The sequence below is a fragment of the Sander vitreus genome, unplaced genomic scaffold (genome assembly GCF_031162955.1).
Source record: "Sander vitreus isolate 19-12246 unplaced genomic scaffold, sanVit1 ctg350_0, whole genome shotgun sequence".
NCBI classification, from domain to species: domain Eukaryota; kingdom Metazoa; phylum Chordata; class Actinopteri; order Perciformes; family Percidae; genus Sander; species Sander vitreus.
Window position 1 is genome coordinate 2,693 of NW_027595487.1, and position 22,800 is coordinate 25,492.

Genomic DNA, 22,800 nt, shown 5'->3' on the forward strand with positions numbered 1-22,800 from the left:
CTCTTTAGGCACTTTGGGGCACTTTAAATGTGCACGGTTAACTTTGATGGTGATGATTTTGGTCAGTATCCTTCTGCCATTTTTGCCTTCATTTGACAGACACAGTAGAGAGATGACAAGACAAAAGGGTCAAGAGTGAAGGGATGACATGCATTAAAGGTCCCCTGTCCTGCACCAACTGTACGTGGCCAGCATCCTTAACGCCCATGTAAGCCACCAGAGCACCCCTGATGGTGATAATGTTAAATTCACAACCCCTTGAACATATTTTACAATGATTCACAGCTTTTAACCCATTTCACCTTTAAGTTATGTTGCACTTTGCAGTTAAATTTTACTAATTGAAGGTCATCATATAAAAGGAATTTCTAGGCCTGACCATCTTTGTCCATTCAGGAGTAGTTATTTTACATAAATCTTGGTAAATATATTGCAAGTAAGCCAGCGTCATGCTTCTTCATCTAAGCTTCGGGATCTAATACACACAAAATTGTGGATTGGGCTCCTCGAAATAAAATTATTCTGAAAACAAAGGGGCCCTTGTTTCAATAATATTTAAAAAAGAAAAAAAAAAAAAAAAAAAAAAAAAAGAGAGACACTTTATTGAAATTAATTCATCATATGTAAGTTTTTTTCATGTTAAACACTTTTGCATGAGTAAATGTGACAGAGATTTGGAAAGTGCTGCTCTTAATAGAGTGCAAATGTATCTCTAATATAAAAGTTGACATTACAATTGTTTGAAAACTTTAACAGCACTGTGGAACATCAGAGATGGCAGGCTAAGTCTCATGTCGTGTTCAAAATTAAGACATATGTGCATAAACTCATTAAGATTCATCTACATGCACAACACGCACACGCACACGCGCACACACACACACACACACACACACACACACACACACACACACACACATAAATATGCATGCTTGTTCAGGTGCAGCAGTCCACTCTCAGTGCAGGCTGCTCCTTGTAAAGGGGCCATGGTAATCACTGTGTTTGCTTTCCCATTAGGCCGCTCTTCAGATGTGAGGGCTACCCAGGCCCGTTCACTCCCCGAGGAGAGCTTTTCACTCCTCTCCAAAATGCATTATGAAGAATTAGCCACATAAACACCTGCAAATTAAGAGCCAGACTCAGACACACACCGGAGACAAACTTTCAGAAGAAGTTTATCTTTCACCCAAACGCCCAAAACATCTCTGGATTCCCCATAGAGCTGAATATGTTTGAATGATTTTCATACTTACCTCTTCCAGGTGCCCTTGACCAAGGCACTAAAAAACCAAATTGTTCCCATACAGCTGCTCAGAAACCAACGGTATAGTGTTTGTAATGGGAAGCTCCCAGGCGAAGCAAGGAGCCGCTGAAAAAGAGCTTGCACGCTAAGCAATATAATTTTAATTTCCTTATATGAATAAATGTTTTTTTTGTTTTGTTTTTTTAAAAAAGGAGTTGCTTGTCTGAGTCCGAATGGCTTTGGGTTGATTTTGTCCCAGTTTGTCTTCAGTTTCAGCAGAGCACAAAGAGACTTGTTCTGATTCAGTGGCAAAACTCATGCAGGTGTTTACTTTTGATTATGTTTGAAGATAATCCACTTGAGTTTGTCTACAGAGTCACTGAGGTGAACACAGACGTTCCAGCCACAGTTGCGTCGTGCACTGTGGGCCATCACTGCAGATGTTCATAAGAGGTGGATTAGGGAGATAGAGGCATCTAGGGAGGTGATGGAGCTCTCAACAATGAGGGCCCTGAGAATTTACTGCCCGGCTCACCGTGGACAGAAGAATGGGCTGCTTCACTAGCAGGGAGCGAGCTTTATGCAGTGACGGACGATGAGTCAAGAAGAACCCCGTCCTGAACTCAGCGTGGAATGTTTCATTTACAGTCACCCACATGGACACCCCAGCCTGTGCCTCGTCTGCCAAGACACAAGAGGGAAGGGAATTTCAAACAATGTAGATAATTCAGGGCTCAAACTTCCCCCACTGCACAAAAGGTTTACATGCACTCAGATAGACAGAAAGGCACAATCCACTCTCTCTCACTTTGTCTGTCCTTCCAACACTCCCAGTACCTCTCTGTTATCTCACTGTCTCCCTCTCTATCTTCTACCAGTGATTTGTCATCTTTAAATTATTCCACCTAAAGAATTCCATGGACAAAAAAAAACAAAACACTGCATGACACCGTTCCTACGTAAATTATTAAAGCCAACATTTGCAGTGTAAGCAAACAGGATTTCCATCCACAAACCCTTCCTTGTGTGTTTATTTTGTTTAGACTCTGCACCATACAGTTTCTCAGGCTTTAAGACAATATTTTGACTGTAGTAATTACAGTACGTGAAATATAATCATTATAGTTGTCAATAAAATCAGGTGTGACGCTTACAGTTGGTGCCTGAAGATGCTGTTTGCGATGTTGCCATGCTGGGATTGAACCCAGCAGAATGAAGGCTTATCTTTAAGAAAACATCATGATATAAGTTATGTTGCAACTTTGATGAATACCTGCCAAACACCAGCTGAAGTCGAAACCATGAAAGAGGCATCGACCCAGGTTTGTTTTTACATGCTCAACTCACCACTTAATCCATCCGGTTCAAGATGTAAGTTTTATGACTCCTTCCAGACCTAAGCTCACCATCTCAGATGCATACTTGTTTTGCTCGCAAGAAAATATCAACGTTCAAGAAATATGGGGCTGCATTATGGCTCTTTCTACCATGATGTAAGCTGAGTAAAACCCTGTAGTGTTCAGTGTTGGTCAGTGCTGGGAAGGCTCCTCACTGGGCTAGGTCATGTACAAGCCATGGTCATCAATCACAAACAGCGAGGACTGCGTAGCGACGAGCTGGCGAAAGGAGTTGACGGCTTGACATGACTTGGCCTTCGGTGCCTCCTTCAATTCCAAGCCATCGCTGACTGATTACTTGCATAATCTAATATTTGGTGACACAAGAAAGCATTCATGCCTCATTTCGCTAAGTTTTTATTGGCTTTTTATATATGATTTAGTTATGTGTGGCTCCTAACCCTGCTTCCAATCCTGATATTTTTCTTTGCATATCAATAATGCTTTTAAATTTGTCGAGAGCATCCAAATTTAACTCTTCATTTGACCAACTGAGAGCTTCCTTGTAAAGTCTATTCATTCTCCAGGCAACACAAGCCACAATTCCCCTATGCAAACTCCTATTCCATGCTCTTGATTTTAGTTGTGGATATCTATTCCATGCACATGAACTCACATTTAAAAAAATAAATAAAAAAAGCTCTAAAATCTGTGTGCAATGTCAGTGCAACTGAGTGATGTAACCATTCAGTCCCACAGGGCACGGAGTGTGTGGCAGGTCGGTGACTTGGAACAGGACCAGTGATACACAATCAACAAGTCCTTTCTTAGCAATCCTTAAACACAAACACATTACTGGAGTTTAAACTGTGGTGCAAATCATTTGAGTTATTTTAAAATCATGAAGTTCTTTGGGCTGCACATGTGTTAGTTATTTCGGGCTGAAACAATACAACCTGTCATGAAAAGCAGGACATCTCTCCTCTAGCTGTAGTTTGTGCTCACTTTAACTGGCACAAAAGGAGGGTAAATCATTTTTGATGAGCTGTAACAAGATCATGACTTTCCTGGCACTGGCAATCGCCAATGTTGCTTTTAATGGCATTACAGACAGACGGTAAGATGTGATCGATACCTTTTTGATTACACTGAATATATGCCAACCTGTCTTGTATAGTCTTGCTAGTTCAGTGAGAGATGAGCCATGATGATAACGACATGGCACCCTGGCACTTTCCTCCTCATCTCATCTCAGTGATGACACTATCTGTGACTCATCCTGCAGGCCACAGGCGTGAGAGTAATCTGTTATTCTTTACCTATGCCACCGTCTCCTCGTGCAGAGCCGTGGGGAGGAAGTTGTTGCGCCATGACCCACAGCGGTGAGTTTACATAGCTTAGATACCCAAAGAGATACCCACATCCCCGTCATACAGAGAACTGATAGGAACTAATCAGTAAATGGCGGTTTTAACTGGCAGGGGGATCTGACATGAGCTGGACCTCACAGGATGTGGTCTGAACGTGGGACAGATTCTATCACAACAAAACCTGCTTTCTTCCACTGTGAAGGCTGTGTTTAACAATGCTTTTTCATGGTGCAGTTTTACATCAATTAACATTTATGTAAGTTAAAGATGTTACTCTTTTTACAGGCAGAAACTTCGGATAGACCCTGACTCTTGGTGGGCGGCCATCCGCCGCTACTGGTTGGGACACAGAGACACTGATACAGATATACAGATATAGAGAAATAAGATTCATAATAATAGCAGTTAGTATGATGAGCAGTACTATGACTAGAAATAATAGTAGTAGTAGTGCAGGGCGTAGCAGGGCGTAGCAGGGCGTTGAGCAGGACCACGACAACAGGTGCAAACACGATTTAGCTGCCACCCCAGTCCAAGGAAGTCCAAGGACTGCGGGGAATAAGCTCCCCGGAGCCAAGTTAGTAACAAGCATTACTGGGACATGAATGCACACAGATGGAAAGAGAAAGGAGCTCAGTGTGTCAAAGGAAGTCCCCCGGCAGTCTAAAACTATAGCAGCATAACTAAGAGCTGGTCCAAGGCAGACCTGAGCCAGGCCTACAAAGGGCTGGTAGATGAATCAGTCTACTATGAAGAGAAGCAGAGCGAAGGAGGGGGCGGGCCGAGGCTGTGGCTACACCCTCCTCCGCCGGTCTAGGCGAACGCTGCCACTCCTCACTCCTTAACTATAAGCTTTAAGAGGAGAGTTTCAAGCTTACTCTTAAAATGTGAGGACGGTGCACAGTGTTGACTGAAGCTAAATGCTAATGTTGGTATGCTTACATTGTCACAATGACATGTCATTGTTCTTTAGAAGGTATCTTTGTTAGCAATGTTAGCAGGCTTAGTTTGTTAGCAATGTTAGCAGGCTTAGTTTGTTAGCATGCTACCATTTGTCAATTACCACTAAATCCAAAGTACAGCGGAGGCTGATAGGAATGTAATTTGTTTAGTTTTTTTTCTAACTGATATTTTCCCAAAGAAACTTGGCTAAGACAGTGTTGCAAAATCAGGACCCAACATGAAGGAGACAAATAAACAGAGGTGCACGAATTCCAACACAGATCTTGACACATGCATTTTGACAGCTTAAGATATATGTTAACTTTAATGAGTGTTGAGGAAATCAGCAAAAACAATATTCAATTCTAATACAAAACGTGTGTTGCTCAAACAGCTGGTTACCAGGCCTTGAACTTTCTGACACAGAAGAAAAATAATTACAAAGCTTTGCAAAAAAAATCCTCTCTGACATTTTCACCTTATATGGTGCAATAAGCTTCTGGGAGTTAATGCCTAGAACTTTACAACTTTAGTTGATTATGTGTTAGTTGCTGTATCGTTCATTCTGGAACGATACAGCAATGGTTCTGCATTTGGGGAAATGTGCTTTTTGCCCAGAGTAAAGTAAGAAGATCAGTACCACTTTCATGTCTGTACTATAAATTTAGCAATCTACAGCCAGCAGCCAGTTAGCATATCTTAACATAAAGACTGAAAACAAGGGGAAACAGCTGGCCTAGCCTCGCTTTGTCCAAAGGTAACAAAGTCGGCTTACCAGCAGCACCTCTCATTAGGTCACTAATTAACACATTTGTTTCACAAAAATGGGTTATGTGCGCAGGGGCGTCCCATGTAAAACCACAACATTTTTGTACCGATTTAACAAATAAGAATTAAACACCCTTCCCTCTCTCCCTCCCCTCCCCTCTGCCCCCAAGAACTCTGGACTCTGAACCCCCCCCAACCCCCCTCTTTCAGTTACAGCAATGGCCACCGAGGAACACTTTTTCACTTTCATTTTATATTTTTCCTTTATATTGCACATTTTCAATTTCTTTAGTTTTCTATACCATTTGGTTTTGCCTTACTTTTGCACTTTTAAGAATGTACTGTATTTATTATTATAAAGTTGACTTGACAAGATATTATATTTTAATTAGCTAACTTTAGAGATGTTGGTAGGTGGATTTTGTTACTTTTGAACAATCCCTCGTCTTTAACCTAAGCTAAACTAAGCTAAGCTAAACTCAGCTAACCGGCTGCTGGCTCCAGCTTCACATTTAGCGTACAGACATCAGAGTGGTATCGATCTTCTTATCTCACTCTCTGCAAAAGAGCAAATAAGTGTTCTTCCCAAAATCTCAAACTATTACTTTAATGAAGTTTATCATGACAATATTCATAAACATGTACAGGTCTATTAAATGATAATACCTTCAAATATTTGACATGCTCTTCATGTCAAGTTCATATGAAAGCATTATTTCAGACTTTTCAGGATCAGTTATAGTCTGTAAACATCTTTATGTGTAAAACAAAATGCAGGTGAAGCTTCACAAATTAACACAGTCAACGTGTGGCTGTTGTGGGATGCTGTTAGTGACAGTGCACAGGGGTTTCCACGCAGCGCAGAGAGGTGACAGAGTTTCTATGGTTGGCTCACCAAACAGACCTGCTCTGTCCCAACCCGCGGAGCGTCGGGCTCCCTGCGTCAGACCTGGCCTTGGAGAGAAGGGCTATATTATGGGGCCTTGGCCCCTGCCTCTCCCCTGTAGTTCACAACTTTTTCACCACAAGAAAATGTCAGGGATGGAGTTTTTTATTTCACCCCAAAATTTCCCTTTCTAATCACGCGTCTCAGCTCTTGGCTCAAGCAGCTATGGAAACTCACCACCACATCATGTCCAGAAACAAGTCTGTGCTATCAGCCACTCCATCAAAATCTTATTTGCCATCCAAACACAGCAATAAATAAATTCAGAGCTGGGACACTGATTTAAATAGTCGTCTGGCTGTACCTTTGCAAATACATGCGCTGATATGTGATACTGGGAGGATTTACATGAGTGCTTTGTAGGCTTTGTCAGGAGAAATATATGACCAATAAAGGCAGCAGAGTCCTCATGTCCTCCTGCCGCACTGGAATGGCCTTGGTTTTTTTATCTAACTTGCCTAAAACATAATGCAAGATGAACCTTCAAAGCATAAACGACGAGCAGGGATAGAGGATTTACGCTGGCATTTTGTAAATAGCTCCATTTGCTCCGCCGCTTGACCTTTGGCTCCCTCTATTTAAGGTGTCATCTCCTGGTCAAAGGAGACTATCATTCAGTATAAAGCAAGACTTTAACAGTCTGCAAGTTTAGAACGCTCATTCTTCAAATATGTGAGGAGTGCTTCACTCAGTGGAATTTGCAAACATTTGCTGCACATTATCTTGTTACAAACACTTCTAATCCACACACTCACCCTGATAGAGGGGAAAGATAATTGCTCCTCCTCAGGGAGAGATTCCTAGCAATTGTTTCTCTTATTGTGCCGAGCCCTGTTTGCCAGATTCATTGTACCTTAAATGATAGATAAACTTGTTGATTTGATGTTTGTGAGTTGGCTTCTGAGATGAAAATACATTAAAATGGTAGTCTTGGGAAAGAATATGCTCTAGATTGATCCTCTTTGCTCATAATTTAAATGACACGCGTGTTGCAATGGTTGAGGGGAAACACCTCAGAAACAAAAGATACATTTTTCACTGGACTCTGGCTCTATGATTGCTCTGGGAAAGCGGCCCCCGAGTCTTTTGTTTGTGCAAAATCAAACTTTAATCTGGTGCTTTTGATAGATGTAGCCTTTTATTTAAAATGTTTATGGAAATACCCAACAACAGTCTTGTGTGGTCCTGTGTCTAATGAAACACACTCACGTACGCCTCCCGTAGCCATCAGATCCCTGGCCAGCACACAATGTTCACCATGGAGTGTGGTTTCTGAAGGGGCGAGCACATGGCGGGCATGGGACAGAACAAGAGGTTTTTCCTCCTCATCGGGGACTATCACATCTGTGAACGTGGGTGCTAGGAGGCTTTCAATCCCAGCTCGCGGCTCAGCAGGCCAGCTGTGTTGGTGCTGTCAGCCTCATCCTCCTCCGGTCCATCTCCTCTGTGGGCCACATGAGCTCCCATGGAGGGCTCCAGGAGGATTAGCACACCAGAGGAGGGGGTGAAGGGTTCAGGAGCAAGTGTTCAGGGGTCAGCCGGGGGTTTTACATTTGATCTCCTCTCAAGTACAAATTAATGTGCTCTGATGTATTATTTTGATTGAACCGGTTTACACTGAGAGCCTCAGCTCTTCAACCTATCAAGTGTAATTTACTCACACCCAAGCTCACACTTGGGATTCTGCTTGTCTGAGGGACACAAGATCACCTCGTGTTTTCCTGTCGAGTGCAATCGAGGAGAGAGCTGCAGGTTGTTTTGATTTGGGATGACGGATGGGGGTTGGGAGTGGTGGTCACAAACCACACAGCACATTGGGTTGTCATCAGTGTTCAACAACACAAGACCTCACGTTATTTCTTCTTATTATTATTATTTCTGAACAAGGGAAAGGGGAGTGGGGCAGCTGTGTGTGCACATTTGAATAACAATTCTGCGTAGACAAACGGATTGTAATGCCACCCTGAGGCCAATTCTGTCAAACTCCCCACAGGTGGAAAAACTTCAAGTGATTCTGCAAATAAAGAGGCCTCTTTAAATTGCACACCTGCGTGGAGACGGAAGCATTTCAGAACTCAACCTGTAATAGCCTGTGGTTATATTCCTGTGAACCCAAAAATCTAAAGGCTAAATATCTCAGAACAAACTCATCTCATGAAGATTTGATGCCACGATCAGATGCTGATCAGACATGAGGGAAGTTTAGAGAAGAGAGAGTTTGGTTCTCCTGAGTCTGTGCTGCAACTGCATTGCGATAGCTTAGTGGATGTCCCAAGCCACGTCTGCTGGTGTTCCTGTGTGCAAGAAGAAACTTGCTCCGTCAAAATAGCTGCCCTTTTAAAGGAGGAGAGGAGATTTAGTTGCTGCAGCCGAACCAGGCTTTTATGTCTTTGCCACCATCTTGATAAAACGTACATAAACAGTGCACACAGACAGGACAAAGGACACAACAACTGACATTGTATTGTATTTTTTCTATGACAGCAGAGCTTCCCTTCCCTGGATGCTGGGTTGGACAACAGACTTCCTCTCTGTGTGCAGTTTGTGCGTGAGAGAGAGGGGTGGATAAGGGACTGTTTATTTTAAATTCCTCCCTTTACACTTTTGCCTTTAAAAGGTTTAGTTCAGATCTTGAGACTTTGTTGAGGCAGACTATTAAAATATAAATGTTGGTCTTAATACATAATAGAGGTGTAAATCACAAGTTTTATCACAATACGATATATTGTTTTGTCGCACAACTATGCAATATTTGGTAATATCAGAAAGTCAGGGGCCATGCGATCGATATGATACTATATCATAGGCTCATTTAACACAATTGCTTAAATTTATATCATCTCACAAAAAGCAACTGAAATATGATTTGACCATTTCATTACTGAGCACTATCTAGCATATCTAACCCTAACCCACAGACATTTTAATGAAAAACAAACTATTGTTTTTAATAAAAAAGAATAGGCACATTTCTAAAGATGCATCAATGGTATTTGATCGTTGATCATTCGAGCAATACATCAATCCAGATCAATGTCTTGTCAAAATTGTCACTCAAAATCACAAATGTGAACCTCATGATGGTCAGAGGATCACCAAAGTCATTAGGATTCATCCTCTGGGTACCACTAATATCTGTACCAAATGTAATGGCAATCCACCCAATAGTTGTTGAGGCATTTCAGTCTCGAACAAAGTGGTGGACTGACCGACCGACCAACATTGGCATCCCCGGAGTGGCTAAAAACAGAAACAATCCTGTCTTCAGAACTACAGTTCTTTATGTACGATTTCACAAAACATCTCTTTGTGCAGCTCGATTGAGCCACAGTTGTGTTACTCAAAAAGATTGCTGACTCAACCACCGTTGCACAATGAACATCTTTGACCAAAAGAAGAAATGTCAGTACCCTTCAGTACATTCTTTGTGTGCATGCTGAGACTGTTGCTCAACTCTGTTATCCAGAAGTAAATTGCCGCCTTAAGGTCTGCACTAATAAACTGTTTAAGATCAATAACTGTCTGGTCTGTTCTGCTGTTTGGACAGAAACAGAGCAGGGACTTGCAAACCACAAGAGGCTGTGATAGTGTGTCATCATTTAAATCTGGTTCGCACTGTAGTAATAATGTTCCTTTTATTAACAGATGTTGAATTCAGGTTAGATCCTAACTCTGCAGAGGCTACAGGGAAGCGTGGGTGTCCAGTGCCCTGCAGACAGGGTCAGTTAAGTACCATGTCCAAGTCTTACACAGCTCAGACGTGTGTCTCCTATGAAAAGATATGGGCCATTTGAGACTCAGTGTCTCTTGTATGGACTTTGACACTTTTACATCCATGCCTGAAATGTAGCCTGCCTTCCCCGGGTGAATGATGTCTTTCAGACTTGTGTCTAGTTCATTCTGTTTTCCCCAAACAGACACATATACTGTACACAAATATAAGTTGTCTCAAACCTCTATAAAATATTTGTGGAAGAAGCAGGTGTAAACAAAACAAACATGATAAAAAAACTTCACATCACATTCACAGCAATTGTGCGTGGCACACTGTGCCCCTTGACAAATCCCCTTGGGGTTACACAGGGGGGAGGGAAACATTTTCCAAACAGCTCCCCCAGCTTGTCATACAAGAGGTATAGACCATCTATTGCTTTAAATTCTCCATGGGATCTTGCAGCACACTGCATTCATAGGTAAGGCAATGCTAAATCAGTTAATTTAGACTGATGTCTTTATGATTTGCAAGAGTTCAGCATGAAAGCCAGACTCCCTCACTCGCTGAATAAACAAAAATTTGTTCAGCTCAAATAAAATTTGATGAGGAGATAATTTTGCAAGCACATGGCATAAAGGTCTCTCTTATGTGCAGGGGTGCTGCACTCTGAGGGGAAATCAACTGAAAGTCTAAAGAGGTAGTTCAGCACACGGTGGACACGATGATAGAAAGAGATACGGCTGATCTGGTCCACCATTGGGGACAGGCCTCCACGTGCCCACAAAACAGTCTGCTATCAAAAATCCTCTTTAAAAATAATAATTTTTTTAACTTACAGGACTCAAACATCGTCAGGAGTACATTATAAGCTTCTCACAATGTGACTGGTATAACTGAAGGAACCAATTTTAGAACTGCTTTAATGAATACCCCTCTGTATTATTTAATTAAATGTCCCTATTGGATGAAGTAAAGCAAAGCAAAGAGAATTCCAACATTAGACAGTTCATTCAACATTTTTTGGCACGAACAACTCTCAATCAAAGCAACAAAAAAAAAAACTCAGAAAGAAGCCTCTAATCTGGGATTTCATCAGGAGATAAATCCTGGAGCTGCTTCACTGACAATGAATTGGAAAACTGACATGGTGGATTGTGCAGTGACTGTCTGAGCTTTTGCTCTTCAGTAGGTTTGACAGTATCTGTAGGCGCTACCAGTTATAAAGCAGAACATATCTCAAATACCTTGTAAAAACCCCCGGACCTGTTACACGCATTGTCGATGTTAGTCAGTGTCAAAAGCAGTGGCGCGTTATGTTTCTTGGATACAGCTTTGAATACATTGGAAGTGTCCAATAAATTCAGAACAACAAATTAATTCTGCTTTCTGTTTCAGGATTTGAAGACACAACCAGCCTATCCCTAACATGTCTCATGGGTGAGATAAAGTTGGAGTGTTCTAGATTAGAAATCACTAGCGGCATTAAAAATAAGTCTATGGTTTCAAAAACACCCAAAACCAAAGTAGAGGTGAATTCACTGGAAGCCTTTCTTTTAGAAGGATGTATCTATTTAAGAAGCTGCAGATAAAGAACAGATGCATTTCATTTACAGTAAAACTCTCTCGCTCTGTAACTCAGGAGCAGAGATCTACTGGTGAGGGGCCACATGTTAACATTAAAACACAGGGTGTGAGGTTCAGTCACACACTCATTCTGGCGTGCGGTGATTGTGCTGGAGGTGGTAGTACAGTACTGCAGTGATCAGAGGTAGCAGAGTGACGGAGGCTCTGTTATGAGACACGAGAGGCCACTTTGATCTCTGAAATTCCCTATATTTGCCTGTGTTGATGACAGAATACCTGGGAAAGGGATTTTCAATCAGAGAACCTGCATGGGAATCCCCTGACACGCAACAAGAACAACACACGCAGAAATATGTGACAATACACAAACCCCCCCCCGGAAATAGCTCAAAATCAACAACACCCATCATAGGAATCCTGCTTCTTTTCAAGCAAGCGAGTGTCTTCTGTATGATATCAGATTTGCCTCCTTTGAAGTCGTAAGCTCATAATGCCTAAATGTGAAAAGTTTTTCCATGGACACAGAGCTGACAACAGATTCACTCCCTGGCTCTTCCTCTCACACATACACACAGACACTCACTCAGTCCCACATATGACAACACCCAATGTTTACCCCTTTGACTTCCATCCCACGCATCCTGTTTGTGGCAGCATCTTCCATTGTTCCCGTCTGTATCGAGCTCCTGAGCAGGTACAAACTCTTTCCACTGCAGCTGTTTTGAAGAAGTAGCATGGCTACAGTAAAAGGGATCCCTGCCCGTGTGCTTTTGTTTCGTTATCAACATTTGGCTACTTTATCATGTCTTAAGTGGATGGGGGAAAAAGTAGGGTGGATGGAAAATCTGCTGATAAAGGCAGCACACAAAGGAGAAGCCACACAAAGAGAAATCCCGAGTGAGACAAAGTTGTTTGGAGTTAGCCTCGCAAAGTTGTGGGTAAAAGATTTTTATTTGAGAAGCAAGACTGGATTTAGAAGTTGGCCGGCCATGTTGACTCCAGTACAAAGCCAACACTTGACTGCTAAATAGAGGGCACCTTTTGGAGCAGCACCCCAGCTGATGTCACCCTGAAGGAAGTGCTTTGAAGGGGATGGGGGCAGAGGGACATCCAGGCATCACAATGCAGCGTTGTATGCCAGCAGCATCACAAGGACATGACGCTATCCCTGTAAGGAGTGAGCTTCACAATGCGCTGTATATTTTGCTATAATAGGAACATTTTGATGAGGGGCCTACCTTCAAAGTGATGGGGATGTGTTTTTGCAATCAGGGATAAGTAAACAAGTGATCTAGCTACATATCTCCTAAAGAAATCTGCAAATTCCATGATTAACTGCATGGTGAATGGATGAAACAGCTTCAGCTTGCACCCAGGGTCATTCAATTTCATATTTCCGATTGAGAGATATATGCAGCGTCCATGAAACTGTCCACCAACAATATTTCAAAGTATAAAACAAATCTCACAAGATTGAGAAGTGATGTGACACCGCCCTCTAGTGTCTTATTATTATTATGTTGTAATATAATTGTCTGTGAATTATGTTATTGCATTAAATGCCATTCACAGCATGTAATCTATAGTTTAGCAATGAGAAATGTAGTTGATTTAACTACTGTTTAAAATATGTTAATCAACTTAATTTTGACAGACCGTGTATAAATATATATATATATGTGTGTGTGCGTGCGTGCGTGCGTGCGTGCGTGCGTGCGTCACAGGTGTACATTCCTCCTGGTGTTTTGGTATTTCCTTTTAACTCCAGCTTCAAGATAGCTGCAGATATCAGCATGAAAGAATCTCCCCACCTGTGATACAGTGCGAACAGCAGCAGAGTAGGTGGATAGTCTGTAGACTACATCACGTTTCCTTCACCTGTGATGAGGGCTCAATCATTCCCTCATTTATTTGTTATCAGATTATTGACAATGAGAACAAGTGCTTCCTTCGTCTCAGCTAGATGAACCGCAGCTCAGACGAAAAAGAAAAGAAGAGAAATACTGGGCCTGTGAGTCACATTGCTGTGAGCATAACAGAGATAAAATAATGAAGTGATATGATGTTAGTAACTAAATGACGAAGCATAGACCTACAACAAAAAATAGTTTCACTGATTCTATATTACTGCATTTAAGCACTGCCCCCAATAAATGAATGACATCTTTTTTTTTATTTCTTTTTTTTTACTTATCTTACTTTAAAGTTTAGATACAACTGTTGACATTGACATTCTTGAGTTTTCAAGTACTTGCAAAAAACTAAACCACAGTCAGTGTCCTTTTATTTAGGCACTCGTAGCTTCAAACACAATATCACTGAAGTTCATATTTGTAGAAAAGTCTTTATTTTCATTTGCAGGCGTACTGTCACGCGTTTCATTGAGTGGACTTTGAGTACATTGACATAGGTTTGGTGATTTTTGTATTTTGGGTTTCTACTACATCATGTTTACATGCTTTAATCTTCAAAAAACACATTATTTTTCTCATTCTGCCTGCATTCACTCTGTGTATGAAATGCTCCATTTTAGCACCTTTGTCATTAAACACCCTCCTTAAAAAAGCCCAGTCTGCTCTGATTGGTCAGCGTTTCCAGGTCTTCCGCATCTGCACTCTTTGACTCTCAGCACTGTCATTGCAGCCGGGGAATGACTTTCTACAGTATAGTTGTGACATACAGAAGTCCTGACGGCTCATTTAAAGGCAGTTTGTGTGCAATTCTCTGTGGATTGAGGGTTTTAATACTTTCACAGTATTTATAGAGCACATTGACCTGCTTTTTAATTTTAAAAAAGGACACTTTACAATACAGGACTTTTAATCTCTGCCAGAAATCCCCAGAATGTTATGGAAATCCCAAAAAAATGGGAATAATTTTCTATCATTCCACTTTCTCCAGCAGCACAGAGCTGTTAAGAAGCCTTTACTGAATGCTTTCACTATTAAAGGTCCCATGGCATGAAAATGTCACTTTATGAGGTTTTTTAACATTAATATGAGTTCCCCCAGCCTGCCTATGGTCCCCCAGTGGCTAGAAATGGTGATAGGTGTAAACTGAGCCCTGGGTATCCTGCTCTGCCTTTGAGAAAATGAAAGCTCAGATGGGCCAATCTGGAATCTTCCCTTTATGACGTCATAAGGAGCAAGGTTATCTCCACTTTCTCTGCTCTGCCCGCCCATTGAATTTGGCCCACCCATGAGAAAGAGAGAGACATCATGGCTTGCAAACAAGCGAAGCATGGCAGTTGGTCAAGGCCACACCCCCACCCTCCACCTTGCCCCCCCTCTTTCATCTTCAATAGCATTTAAAGCTACAGACACAGAAACGGCACATCCTGAGGAAAGCTCATTGTGGGACTAGCTCTAGTGGCTGTAATTCTGCACCAAGGCTGAATTTCTGGAAAGAGACTTCAGATACAGTATTAGGGGACCACTAAGGCCTTTATAAAAGCATCCAAAAAGCAGTATGTCATGGGACTTTTAACCTATCAACATCCAATCAGATCATCCAATCAGATCTTTCCATGAATGACTTATTTCTTTGGAGGTAGATCTTTCCTTACCTTGTCCACAACAATTACATGTATATTCAGCTATTTCTTCACAAAGAAATACTGTCCTATTATCTTATTTCAAAAGTCTTGAAAAACATTTTAAGTACTTGTGTAAAGCCTGTCACTCTTTATGTAGACTTTCATTTTAAGATCATTTATAGGTAGCTAACTTCTCAGCATAGGAGAGACACGTCCATTGGGCATAAACCCTTGAGCAGGTCAACAAATTGTAGTATTCTTTACAACCACAAGGGGGTGGCATTCATCTATCACTTGTTGATATTGCCACAACATCTAGGGCTATATTTTGTTTTCTCTCTCAAGTCTCTATTTCGAAGGCAAAATAGAAACACTAGCCTACTACTAAATGATTTGTGTTGTATTCTATAAACTAAAAAGTTATGTATGTGCTATAGATATGCCTGTTGTAAAGTAAAGCTTTGAGTTTGCACAGAACTATACATATAAGTTCAGTCCTTGTACAAAACATGTGGATTGAACTGCTTAAATGCCTGCTTTTCAGGTGATTACATTGTGTTTTGATTTGGTGTGTGATTGTTTCGTGATAATGAGAGGACATGCCATTTTACTCCCTGAAATCACTTACAGACTCAAAGCTGATCACATATCTCTGGGTAGCCTACTACTGGTGAGAATAGCAGCAACACAACAATAGTGTAAATAGCATAATAATATGCTCATCATACCATGTGGTATTATGCAGATGAACTCAGTACATGCCTGGGCAGCTCTAGTGAGAACTTGAATGGGGAGGATTAGTACCAGATGTTCATTGGACTCAGTGGCCAGCCAATAGGGAGGAGGGCCGTTTGGTCTGTGGGAGGAGCTCAGGCTCTCCTCTAAACTCAAGATTTATTCTAACAGGTAGTTTAAAAACCAAACAGGCCCCCAGCAGCAGCAACAGCAGCAGCAGCAGTAGTAGCAGAAAGACAGTAACTAACGAAGTCTGAGCAAAGGACGTTTCTTCTACAGCATCTTATTTCTGGATATGCCCGGACGCCGCTCTCCAGCATGCTGAGCAGGAAGGGTTCTAGTGCAGGGATGATGACCGCTGCTGCAGCGGGAATAGACCGCAGCAGGGTCGGGGAGAGGCTGCAGGCTGCTCTGGCCGGGCTGCAGGAGCTGCATCTGCTGAAGGACAGACAGAGCGACATGGTGAGCTGGGCGCTGCGGATGGACCGAGAGGAGCCGGCCACTGCTGTCCACGCAGAACCGGAGAGTCCCAGGATGATGGGGGCTGAGGAACAACGGCTGGAGGCGACCCTGACAACCCTGAAGCAACAGTTGGTAGGAAGCCGTTTCTATCAAAAGCCATAAAACAGTATCATTAAAATACCTTTCTAGAGACATTATGTGCAGGCACTAGTTTGGTGTCACCATAATATATGTACTATTTATTATAGATTGTATTTATAACGATGGGACAAACACTCTCATTTACTTTTTTTAATTGTCCTTGGAATAAAGTCGTTCGTTTGAATATTGTAGTCAGCTGATGCTCATGTGCATTCCGTCTTCAATTATTAGCAGACACACTTTCATGCTCTCAGCTGGGGGTAGGAAGTAGGATAGATGTCATAAATCAAGGTTCACCGCAGGACCAAGAGGACTTTGAGTTGTGTATGTGCGCGCACACAGTGCATGTGCAGACTGCAGGGGGCCAAACCTCAATCATTAACCACTAATGCCAGAGAATATAAAAAACAATGATAAAGTGTTTTTTTTAAAGGTGGTTAATTTGCTGCGAATGACAGTCAGTCATGAGAGGCCTCTGAGTGTTAGAGATAGCTGGCTGTGTGGAGTTTTCCATGACAAGCTTTTTCCATTTAGGCTGCTATTATAACCGTTTACAGGAAGTGCAGGGATTAGGGTGCTATGCTTGACTTTTAGTAGAACTGGGCAAAAGCATGGAAAGACACATTGTAAAGTACTAGGGCAACATATGGTTTAAATTGTGTTGCAAAATGGAGCTACTGCAGACTCTCAACACCCCATATATTTTTCTAAAAAAAAAACCACCACAGCTAAATATGTAGACCTAATGGCCAAGAAACACTTTCCTAGAACTCTTTTTTTTGCCACAGTTTGAATAGAAGTCAACCAAACTAACTTCATTTCACAAGAAAATGAAACATTAATTAAATGGTGCATTTTGCAGGCAGGGACCCCCAGACCTCATTTGAAGAGCCACTGTAACAGTAAATGCCCAGCCTGAGCTGCAGAGCAAACAGTCCTTCATCCCAACCCCCAAGCTTTCCTCCTCTATTAGTTTACACAATGGCCAGGACCTCGCTGTGGGGGAGAAATGAGTTACCCACCACTTCTTCTTCCATGCTCCCCCATGTCCTGCTGGGGTTAATCATCAGCCACAGCTGAGTCGCCTTTGTTTTTCTGATGGCTGTACATTAGAGCATCTTTTATCTGAACAACGGGCATTGTCTTAATGAAATTAAAGCATTTGCTAACCATCGTCCTGACTTTTCTGCTTAATTTTCACCTGTACAGAGAAATAAATCTTTTGTGTAATTGTATACATGTGTGTGCGTGAGGAGATTTATTGCATAATCTTGAACTCCCTCCTTTCCTTAGATAATAGAATAAGACTGGCCCTTTGGGTCAGGTTGTATTACACGTATTTCCAAGGGTGTTGGCTAAAATGTTAATTGTTGTCTGTTTTACAGTCTCGTCTTCGGAAACAGGATGTAGGCCTGAAGACTCACTTGCAGCAGCTGGATCAACAGATCAGTGAGCTGAAGCTGGATGTGAGCAAGGCCTCCACAGAGCAGTTGGAGAGTGACAGCAGGCCAAGTTCAGGTGTGTAGGCAAACATTCGCACAAAATGCCCTGCAGTTGTTTACTCATAGCAAGCATCCACCAAAGCTACCATCACATGATACAAGAAAATACTCATGTGCATAATTGTTCCTTCTCTCTCCAGGCTTCTATGAGCTCAGTGATGGCGGCTCTTGCTCGTTGTCCAACTCCTGCACCTCTGTGTACAGTGAGTGCCTGTCATCCTCCCAGACAAGCCTTCTCCTCCTTCCCACGAGCCCTGCTAATTCCCAAATCAGCCCTCCATCACACATAGACGTATGCCGCCGGCGTTCTGCTGACGAGAGCACTACCCAACCCAACCCACCACGGGCCACAGGCCTCCACCTGGGCAGCAGCAGGATCCGAGCAAGCAGCGAAAAGGCGCGACCAAGACCTGTGTCAACAGGTAACCATATCTCTCAATCTCTAATTCTTGGCATTATGTCTCTTATGTTGTCATGGGGACCATGCAACTGTTGTTACAACATGTATTTTGCTGCATAATACCATGTTATTTTTCAGTGGATGAGTGATTTGAAAGGTTAATCAGTATTTTGTGTTGTATTTGTGTTAATCAGGTGATCTTGACAGGATGATGGCTCAAGGACCAAGCTACTGCAAATCTGTTGATGCAAAGAAACCCTCAATGTGCTCAAACCTGAAGACCACCACAGTGGACCCCAAGTTCCACAGCAACCTGGTGTCCCGCAGTGGGACGGAAGTGTACCACTACCCCAGCCCCCTGCACGCTGTGGCTCTCCAGAGCCCAATCTTTTACCATGGTGGCGACCCAGCCACACCTGGACTTCTAGAGGGACAAGGACCCCCTACGAACGGTTCTGACACCCTCCAAAGAGCACAAATGGGCTATGAGACCAAGACTCTGGGTTACATTGACAAGCTCCTACTGCGCAGCTTGAACAAAATCCAGAGTGAAACGAGCACAGACACTCTGCAGAAACACAGTGACAATCACAGGAGGCCTACTGAACTTTCAACTGCGTTTTCTGACGTGTCTCAGAAAGAGGTGTCTGTGCTGCAGCCACTTCCAGCCCAGACCACGAACATTATCCCACTTGATAGCGACCCAAAGAGACACTGCATGACATTCTCCAGCCAAGAGCAAGCTTATAACGCAAACCACAATCAGTCAGTGAGAGCCCCAGAGGTTTCATACCGATACTCCTATCCTGCTGCCATGAGGGAGTACAGCTCTGATGAGGTCACCACTTTATCCATGAGAAAGAATGATAAAGGTGAATATGCTACTGTAGCAAAAGGCAATTCAAAGAATATATGTGGGGATCATCCAGAGTCAATGCCACAAGAGAGGAAGGGCAATAGGCAAAGATCGGTGATGGCCCACAGCTCCAGCACAGAGGAGAGTCAAAGCTTTGAGGTTCATGCTGGTCACACAGCTTCCCCTGAGTTTGTTCATGCCAAATTTGTCCCTGCTGGATCTCAGAGGGTCAAAGTGAGACAGGCAGACCGTAAAACTAAAGCCGTGAAACTGAGAAGGAAAAGCAGCGAGAAACCTCGAGCAACGAGGCAGCAACATGGCTACTCCTCTGGGGAAAGGACCAGAGAGGCTAGTGGCGGAACCAAGGGGGAACAGAGAAGATCAGGAAAAGGAAAAGTGACCCAGAAATGTACCACCTGTCACACAGAGGAGCGCAGACAGGGCTCAGGCTCAGACTCCAGCCACTGTAGCCCTGGACTCATGTACACCCACAAGGCCCATCCCAAGCCACATCCCATCCCTGTTGTTACGAAGTCAAGCAAAAGCAGCAGACTGCAGTGCCTGGAGTATGAGCAGCCTGTAGAGCATAGGAAAAGGAGGGAGGGCGCTGCCAAATGGCCGTCCGATGTGGAGATGTTCCAGGTCTCATGTGCTCAGCGTCAGAGGTCCAAAGAGCGCCATGTTCAGGCACCAGGGAGCATGCAGATGGTCCGCAGTATGAGTGCCAAGTCAGGCCAGTGGATAGGACCTCCTCGCTCCTTCCAATCCTCCACGTCCTCTAACTCTTTCTTCCAAAATCTGAATGCCAGATACCCTCCAGCAGCCTCCCACATGTCCAGCAACTACCCACCCAGATGTGAGTCTGAGTACTCGGCCGAATGCGCCTCACTGTTTCACTCCACCATTGCTGAAAGCAGCGAGGGGGAGATGAGTGATAACACCACCAACCGCTTCGGAGACAGTGAGTCCAGCCAGAGCTTCCAGTCCTTCTCGGACTCTGACAGCAGCCTTTCCCTGGACGAGGAAGACCAGGTGGACAGCCAAGAGGAGAGAGGATTGGTGTGGGCTCAGGCTGCTCTGGGGCCCACCGCAGCTGGACAGCCCCTCCAGCAGCTCCCACGCCCAGAGCCATCAGCCTGCCGCATCAAAGCTTCCAGAGCCCTGAAGAAGAAGATTCGTCGATTCCAGCCGGCCTCCCTTAAGGTCATGACCCTTGTGTAGCAAAGTTCCCCCCTGGGTAGAGTGTGAACTTTTGGGAAAACACAGAGAGCTGTGGTCTTTGAGCTCAACACCCTTAATCATCACTGAAAAGCAACAATTAAACTGGACTGCATTTGTGCACTGATTGTTTTGTTAAACTAAAAGAAAATGGCAAGAATTTACAATGGTTGAATCTGAAACTGTAAAGATGGTGCATGGTGCAAAAGCATGTATAACACAATTATTACACTACACTTAATTTGTAAATATTTATGTTGTAATTCAAGTTTATCAGAATGTGGCTGCATTTGACAATTTCACAGACATTTCTGTCATGTAATTGTATGTACCTGAGAAATAAAAACAATCTTTTTACATTTCCTATTGCAAATAGCTGTTTATTTTCTCTTCATTTTACTCATTGATTATAACTATCCATATCTGTCTCATTAGAATAAACATGTTTTATATATATTGGGATAGTTTGAGTGTTTATGTATTCTTCACTTTTATTTCATCTTTAGACAGCTTTACGACATTATTGTCCATAAGCTGATTGGAGTAAGTACTAGCTCTGGTATTAATATCACCCAACTTTTCTTCATCAGTAGTCATGTTTCCATGTAATTGTCAAGGGAATTTTAGGCAAACTTTTAAAATGTCGCAAAAAAGAAAATGCGAATTAGAAGTGTTTCCATCAACTGGTTTAGAGCGAATAAACTAGACTACGCAAAGCATAGTTTCGTCACAAGTTGACATTACGCATGGTTGTAGATTGCAAACTAGTCTAGATCCTAACCCTAACCCTTCCGTCCGCCTTCTTTGTGTTGGAATTTTAAATTTGGTGGATTTATGAGGACTATGGTTGACTGCTCCTCAGATCTCTGCAGGGTAAATTGAAACAGCTAACTAGACTATCTGTCCAATCTGAGTTTTCTCTCACACAACTATTTTGCAGCGGCTCTGTGCGGAGCTTAGTGCCGCCCATGATGATTCTGATTGGTTTAAATAAATGCCATTAAACCAGAGCACGTTTTGCTCCTATCCCTGAATGCTATGTGGAGTAGCCAGACCTTCCTTCAGCGGGCTTTGGAGGAGGGTCTGGCAAAGCGAGACTAATTGCAAACTGGCTTGCTAAATCAAAGAGTTTAGAAGCGAAGTTAAATGGAGAGAGGTAGCATTGTATAAACTGGCCACCTGTGCAGAACACAGGGTTGTGGCAGAGACATTTGGTGTCAGTGAGACAACCGTTCAGCGCTGTCTATACGCGGTGTGCAGGGCCATACGATTCAAGCTGTTATACCAATTGGTCAATTTACCCGACGTGGCTGAGGCACAGGCTATAGCGCACCGCAACTCACACTTGCCTTGTGACACAACTGTACGGCGCACTGGATGGGACCCATATCCCGATCCTTCCCCTATCCGATGGATACCGGGACTATAGTCATGTGAGTTAGGTGTTCGCTACGTCACAACTTATTCAGCAAAGCTGTGTTATTAACTATTTTTCGAAAAAGGCAAAAACCACCTCAAGCGAGTGTAAAAACTTTTTTGTTCGAATTTTTTTATTTTGCCATTTCCATCAACATTTCCTAATGCAATACTTCAAAATGAGCATAAAAATACGTTGATGGAAACATGACTAGTGAGTACGCAATGTTTGCAAAAAATCTCATTTGTAGACTCTCATTTTCTGGTGACTATTTGTCAGACATGTTGAAAAAAAATCTCCACTTAATCCTCACAGACGTCCAGCTGAGGCTGACCAATTTAGCACAGATAGTGCTAACGGCTCCTTATCTGGTTTCCTGCCCAGCTGTTGGTTTAATAAGTCGCGTCTTCAACAATCAACCCAGACAGTTTGTTTAATTAGAGGGTGAAACCTATCAGTCTCAGTCATTTAAATGTAAGTAAACACAGTTACACTGAAGTATTAAAACATACAGTCACACTCCTACAATTTCACAAACAGACATTAAGATGACGGGTGGCAGAAGCTCAGGTTTCTGAGGAGAGACCTGTGGTTTTAAAACAGTTGGTGTATATGGCAAGGGGCACATG

The 22,800-nt window shown here is 42.8% G+C and overlaps 1 protein-coding gene across 1 annotated transcript; it reads left to right on the plus strand.

Moving 5' to 3' along the window:
• The first annotated feature begins 16,330 nt into the window (after positions 1-16,330).
• dact2 (dishevelled-binding antagonist of beta-catenin 2) lies at positions 16,331-21,127 on the plus strand. Its single transcript, XM_078245008.1, has 4 exons — positions 16,331-16,769; positions 18,164-18,296; positions 18,421-18,702; positions 18,875-21,127. Exons 1-4 carry the CDS (start codon positions 16,494-16,496, stop codon positions 20,755-20,757), a joined length of 2,574 nt encoding a protein of 857 aa, XP_078101134.1. The 5' UTR covers positions 16,331-16,493; the 3' UTR covers positions 20,758-21,127.
• Positions 21,128-22,800: the final 1,673 nt, after the last annotated feature.